The sequence below is a fragment of the Solanum stenotomum genome, chromosome 2, assembly GCF_019186545.1.
Source record: "Solanum stenotomum isolate F172 chromosome 2, ASM1918654v1, whole genome shotgun sequence".
Classification (NCBI taxonomy): domain Eukaryota; kingdom Viridiplantae; phylum Streptophyta; class Magnoliopsida; order Solanales; family Solanaceae; genus Solanum; species Solanum stenotomum.
This window is the reverse complement of record NC_064283.1, coordinates 55,700,644-55,708,072: the sequence shown is the minus strand read 5'-3', so window position 1 is coordinate 55,708,072 and position 7,429 is coordinate 55,700,644. Positions and strand designations below refer to the sequence as shown.

At 37.9% G+C, this 7,429-nt stretch overlaps 1 protein-coding gene across 1 annotated transcript; it reads right to left on the bottom strand.

Moving 5' to 3' along the window:
* Nucleotides 1–6,263: 6,263 nt before the first annotated feature.
* Nucleotides 6,264–7,381, bottom strand: LOC125856712 (uncharacterized protein At5g39865-like). Its single transcript, XM_049536335.1, has one exon. The coding sequence runs from the start codon at nucleotides 7,323–7,325 to the stop codon at nucleotides 6,279–6,281; it is 1,047 nt and encodes a 348-aa protein (XP_049392292.1). The 5' UTR covers nucleotides 7,326–7,381; the 3' UTR covers nucleotides 6,264–6,278.
* Between the last annotated feature and the right edge of the window lie 48 nt (nucleotides 7,382–7,429).

Here is a 7,429-nt window from a genome sequence, read left to right as displayed (position 1 = left end):
CTATAAACACTTCTGGGAACTCGTTAACTACAAGAACTGACTCAAGAGTTGGGGTTTCAGAGCTTGAATCCTTAACCCGAACTAGATGATAAAGATACCCCTTAGAGAACATCTTTCTGGCCTTAAGGTAAGAAATAAATTGACCCATAGGCGCTAAGTTACTACCCTTCCATGCTAAGATTGTTTCGTCTGGAAACTGAAAACGAACGATCCTAGTTCTACAATCGACTGAGGCATAACAGGAATGTAACCAATCCATGCCTAAAATGACATCGAAGTCTACGATTTCTAAATCTACAATATCTACTAAGGTGACTTTCTGATAGACTGTGATAGGGTAATTTCTGTCTACCCGTCTAGCTATAACTGGGCACCGACTAGAGTAGAGACTAAGAAGGGTTCTGAGAGAGTTTCTGGTCTAACATTGAAGTTTACTACTATATAGGGAGTTACAAAGGAAAGAGTAGCCCCTGGATCTAACAAAGCATAAACATCTAAGTTAAAAACTCGTAACGTACTAGTAGACCACATCAGAAGAATCTTCCTGATCCTGGCGAGCCTAAAGAGCATACAACCTATTTTTGTGTTGTCCGCCACCTGTACCAGATGAGTTACGGTGCTGAGTCAGGCGACCTTCTAGTGTTGCTGAAGTTATGGATTGAGCCCTACCATTGTCGCATCATTGACCCGTTTTAGCAAAAGGACAATCTCTCAACCTGTGACCAGACTGACACACCCAAAACATAGTTCCTTTCCTGCAAGACAATCGCCCGAAGGGTTCTTACCACATTTTGGATAAGTTGGGTAGGGTTTGGTGCCTGAAACACTCCTCTGAGACTTAGAGCCTGATACCCGACCTTTCTGATCCTGTCGAAACTTGGAAGATGGAACACTAGCTGATGATGGTGTTGGAGTTGAAGACTTTGGCTGAAACTGCGAGCGAATTCCACCACCCGATTTCTGTTGAGAATAATCATAGTTGTCTATTCTAGCCTTCTTATTATCCTTAGCATGTTCCCTAAGCTTATCTCCTTCAACCTGCTGAGCATGAGTCACGATCCTAGATATGTTCATATTTTCCTGCAACATAGCATTTCTACATTATGTTTTCACTAAATCGGATACCCTATAAAGAAATTTGTTCATTTGAGCCTTGGAATCGGCAACCATATGAGAAGCATACCTGGAGAGTTGGGTGAACTTGAGTCCGTACTCTTGGATCGTCATGTTACCTTGCCTCAAATTCATGAATTCCTGAGCTCTTGCCTTTCTCAAAACTCTTGGGAAGAATCTGTCCAGAAAATTTTCACTAAAACACTCCCAAGTGATAGGAGTTGCATCTGTACCTCTATTTTCTTTCTATTGAGTAAATCATATGTGAGCTACATCCTTAAGTTGATAGGATGCTAACTCCACCCTATCATTTGCAGTCACTTGCATCACTCCGAAGATCTTCTTGACCTCATCTATGAAGTTTTGGGGATCCTCACCAACTTGCGACCCTATAAACTCTGGCAGATTTATCCTAACAAAGTCACGGACCCTAGCTACCGCTGATCCACCACTAGCATTTGCAGGAACTAGAACCTGCTAGTTGTTCTGGTTGGTCACACTCTGAGCAAAAAGTTGAATTGCGTTCCGTAACTCTGCATTCGAAACTTCCTAATCTAGGATTGGAGGAGCTACATTAGCGTTGCGGGCATTCACATTCCTTCCATAAGCTCTACGAGGAGGCATGATCTGAAAGCGCATAACGTCGAGTTAGAAACGAGGAATTAGATAATACCTTACGCACGATAAGAATATCAAGAAAGTGAAGATATTTTTCCTAAAACACTTTGTAGCCTCCCTCTCATTAGATATGGTGCACTTCACACCCATGAAAAGGACTCTACTTAGCGCGGCTTTTCAGACATCCTAGGACTCTTAAGCCTAATGGTCTGATACCAAGTTTGTCACACCCCGAAGCTACCCCAGGACACGGACATGGGACCTAGGATCACGAGTGAACTCAAGATAACCCTGTTGGCATATCATAAGAATATTAAATAAACTGAAGTAACAAAATACTATGAGGAAGCTAAATCATAAGATAAACTGAAATGAAATGATGGGGAATACCCATAACTATCTAAATATATATAAAACTTGAGAGTTTAAGAACAACTGAAAGGTTAAACTCAAATGCTAAAGCTGAAACTAACTATGTCTGAAATAAGCGTCTAACTGACTAAAAGTGTTGGGACATGCCCCAGCTAAATCTAGCAAAACTAAAACTAAAGACTAAAAGCAAAAGAAACATGATTGTCGTCCTCGGAGAATGAGGACTCACCACTGATACTGCTGAGCTGAAGATCGGGAACCAATCTATGCGTGATCTGGAAGCTGAGAACCTGAACCTACATCACGAGAAGAAGTAGCGCAGAGTATGTGTTAGTACTTGAAATGTATTGAGCATCCAGGATAGAATAAAGTTGAACAATAAACATAACTGAACCAAAACATATATCTACGCAATGATAAGAGATGAGCATAATACTATACTGAGAATACTGAACATGATCTAACATAATGCAATGACCAACTTTATAACATGCTGAGTCTGAAATCTGACTGTAACTGACAACATGGTCAATGCAATAGAATTTGACTGTAAGGGAGCTACTAATAACCGACATAAAACTACAGTCCGATGTATACGCCCCATCGAGATGACCCAATATACCCTGCTATAGGTATAGAGGCATGACTGGCGTGATCACTAAAATGTAATCCCCACAGAAGGGACATATAAGCTTATGGGGGCACATAGTTCTGGGACTATTTGGGTACGCTGAACCTTAGTCCACTCGGTCTAACCCTACTCCCAATTAGAATGTATATAAGCAATATTATGACTGAAATGTTGAAGTACTGGGTAGCTCAATACTAACATGCAAACTCTTAGAATGCAACAATTATAACTGATCATGTGACATTCATACACTGAAGCATGTATATCTGAAATAACAGACCTAGCATGTGTAATTCATGAACTAAAAGAACTACATAGCTAGGGTTTTGAATATCATACAAGAAACTAAGCAACAATATGATAATCTAATTTGGATCATTCTAATTGTTAAAACCCAACAATTTCTAACATTCAAGAAATCCTAGGTCTAGATAATATTAAGGGAATCAAGATTCTGACTGAAATATAGGGACCTAATGGATGAAAGGAACCCACTAGTGAAATCCCACATACCTGGTGACGAATTCTATGGAGAAATATTTTGATTTCGGGCTGGAACAGATGAAAACTCGTTGCGTTCTTGAACTAGGGCTGCTCAACTTTCTCCTCTATTTTGCTCTAAGTTTCACTTGATTTTGGTGAATAATTGATTAGGGTAGGTTCTAATTAATTTACTAGGCTAAAACTGACCAAAACTACGTAGTTTAGGGGTTAAACGACGTAGTTTAGGGATCCAACGCATAAGGAAAAGACCAAACGACGCCTGACTTAAAAGCTGCTGAAGCCACCAACGGGACTGATCGACAGTCCGTCCTGTCAGTCCGTCGATCGACTTCAGAGAATGGGTTTTGGGGTACCTGAGGGTCTCGACCTACGGACGGATCGATGGTCCGTGGACTGATCCACAATCCGTTCGTTGATCGACTTCAGATACTAGGTTCTGAGGGTCTCGACCTACGTACTGATCGACGATCCAAGGACTGATCCCTGATCCGCCTTGTCAGTCCGTCGATCGACTTCAGAGACCAGGTTCTAAGGCCTCGATTCACAGACTTAAACCGCGATCTGTGGTCTGACCTATTGTCTGTGGGTCCAGCCGTGGGTCATGCCTTAGAATAGTTTTTGTTTGAGTTTCTGGGGAAGGTTGCAAGTGACCATCCACGGACCACCAGGATGAAACGTGGGTCACCTTACGGTTCGTGGGTGGCAACCGTGTGTTGCACCTGCAACTTCTAGAAATTTGTTGGTTTGGTCTATTTTCGGATACTGGTGTTACATGAGGGTTGGCGTAAAAATGATTTTTAAAAATTTTTTAAATATTTTTCAAAATTAATTTTTATTATAAAAAAAAACTTGACGGGGTAGCGGGAGAGGGGTTGGTGTGGGAGGGGGGGTGTAGGGGTAGGGGTGACGTAAAAATGAAAAAAAAATTAATTTGAAATCTTTTTCAAAAAAAAATTTAGACGGGAGTGGGTAGGGGTGAGGGTGGCGTAAAAAATGATTTTTAAAAAAAAATAAAAAAATAGACGGGCTGGCATGGGAGGGGGTGGCATGGGTGGGATTGGCCTTGTTTGGTTGGGGGTGGCGGGGGGAGTGGCGTAAAAGTTAAAAATCATATATTTATAATATTTTTCAAAAGCAATATTAAAAAAAAATAAAGGATGAAGTAGAGTTTTGGAAAATGTTTTTCTTAATTTTGAAAGGAAAGTCATTTTCCTTAAATTTGAGGAAAATGAATTGATTTGGAAAATAATTTCGAAACATTTAAGCCAATCAAACATGATAAAAATGGAAAATGTTTTCCCCCATACCAAACACACCCTTAGTCTCAACATTAATATCTCTGGAGGGGACACCATTAATGTTTGAAGATAAATCTCTTTTATTTTGATCAAACAATTATTTCTTTCAACCAATTGGTATTTGTGGTGTTTAAGTTATTGCTGCTATTCCATCAACTCATTACACTTTTTTTTCTTCTGATTTATATAAGTTATTAAAATCAAATTCAGATTTTTTGTGGGCTCCTCTTTTTTCTTTCTTTTTTGTTGGGTTTTTGTTTGTTAGTAGATGAAAGTGTTTGTTTTAATCTTTATTTGTATGGCTTTATACATGTATTAAGAAAGAATGACTAGAACAATCATGTTATTGGTAGAGAGTAATTTAACTATTAATTATTATATTTTATAATTCTAACAAATATGCTAACTTGTTAATTTTTCTATTTTATCCTTGTAGACTAAAAAGATTACGCCTTGTAAATTATTAAAAATAATAAAATACGATGTAAGTCACAAAAGAGAGCATACATTAGGGGTGCGAATCGTAAATCTCATTTCGATGATTATGATCATGCCTTCCGTTAAATGGTGTATTATGTAATAGTATTGGAACTCCTAAACATTATGTATTTGGTTAATGACATCCTCATATTATTAACGATATATGGTAAAATGAATAGGATCTCTTCATTTATAATTAATGAGTCCTTGTGGAAATGGAGAAATTTTTGGTAGGAAGAACTCAGGATCGACTCTACATGCTTAGAAAAAAAACAAGTGCATTAGTTCCCAAATTTAAGGGGACCCATTTTCTTTAGCAATAATAAGTTATAGGTATTTTCTTAAAATAAATATTGAGTATTATTTGTAGAAAATGTGAACTTTTCAAAAGAATTATTAGAAGGAGTTTGTCACATCTAGAAACTATGTCTTAAAAAAAATTAATTGAACCGGCTATAATAAACTTCATAAAAATAAATGAAATAAAGTTTAAGGCCTCCATTTGATTTCGGCTTTAGGCTACAAATATACTTGAGTCGGCCAACTTTTCCTTTAATGGCGAGCCCTACGCGGTAGATTCAAAATAGTCAAGTAAGTGAATACATAATATCAAATAATTAAATACTAATAAATATACCAACATCCTCTTTATGACTTGAGACAACTTATTAAAGGTTGATTTATGCAAATATTTCTCTTTAGGCCATTATTTGGAATTTTTCCCATTGTTTAGTAGTTGTGCAAATATAGCTGTTCGAGATTGATAAAACATTAAATAATCATTTAACATTTTACAAAAAATTTAACTGTTTGAGTAATGTTTGCTCATAACATTTTCATCAATTTGCTCAAAATGCATCTTTAAACACAGCTCCAATGTATTGCAGCTGTCTTATCTAACATCCTTATCATTATTATTAAGAAATGGGGTCATAACTAAATGTTTCTCTTGAATTTTGGCATTTTTGCATTTGCCACTTGGTTCCATAGTAAGGCAAGATTAGTAGCCACCGACAATAAATGATGTAGACAAGTTATCATATACTCGTGTTGGATCCTTTAAAAGTGTACTGTTTTGGAATTTGAAGGATTCAACAAGCACTATTATTGAAGTGTCCGAGTGACATAAGTTGAGAGTACATAACTTAATGCAAGTGTTTACAATATACTTTTGCACCTAGACAGATCCATATACAAATATATACCAGTAATAACAAAGAACCCTAAGTTTAAACAGTGATCAGTCCAAGAGCTAGCTGCATTCAAGGGCAGCAGCCCGGGCAACGAATTAATCCATTTTCGTTGCAACGTGGACACCTCATCGACTTCCCTTCCTCCTCTTGGAACAATTTCTGGCTTCCATTGCAACTAGGACATGGTACAAACCTCACCTCACCACAACTTTCACAAGTGAATCCATCATTCATAACTGCGAACCCTTCTAAAAGCTTAGCCAATTCTCCGGTATCATGAAGTTGTTTAATCTCTTCTAAACCACCAATGTACTTCCCTCTTATAAACACCCGAGGCAAGCTTAGTGTTTTACCTTGTAACACATCTTGTAACTCTTTTCTATACGATGAATCCATAGAGATATCCCTTTCGTCTACACATACACGAACCCCTTTGAAGATCATACGCACGGAACAACAATCTTCATAAGTCTTCCTGATTCCCCTCAGACTAGTAAAATACACAACAACCTTATCTTCAGTACCTTTTAAGTAGATGTGATCAGTATTACGCGAAAATGAGCTCAAACAACTTGAACTATCATCCTCATCATGCTTATATTGTTTGGAAGAGTACAATGCTTTTTTATAACTTAAAGCTACATTAGGATCCATTTTCGCCAACAATGATTCCTCTGACAAATGCTTCCATAATGGCTTCGTACTCGGGTGCTCATTAGACTTCACCAATTCTTTCTGAATATCATATACAGGGGATGGAACCATACGAAAATCTATGTCATCAAGGCCTTCCATTAGCTCCCAAGTGTTGATTGTTGCATCAGGAGATAAAGGGTCATCCTCAGATGTGGTGGGGTTGTCTAAAACTCGATGATCAAGCGATCCATAGGTAGAGGAAGTGAGTGAAACTAAGTGATTGGTGTCCCCTTTACAAAGAGGTGGATAGTGAATTAGAGGTGTCGGTAGGAAGAGTGTTGTTGAAACTGGAGCTGAATGTGAGTTTGATACATTTCTGGTAGCAAAGTCATGATAGGAACGAGAAACGGAGCAACCCATTAATTGAAACACCAAAAAGATTGAATCTTTATGCAAATACACCAAGAAAAAGTGAAGCATAGTATAGGGAAGAAAAGTGAAATAAATGGAAGTGAGAAGAGCTGGTTTATATAAATTGGGAAAATAAAAGAGTGATAGCCTACCACTTGTTCTGTGAATACTTC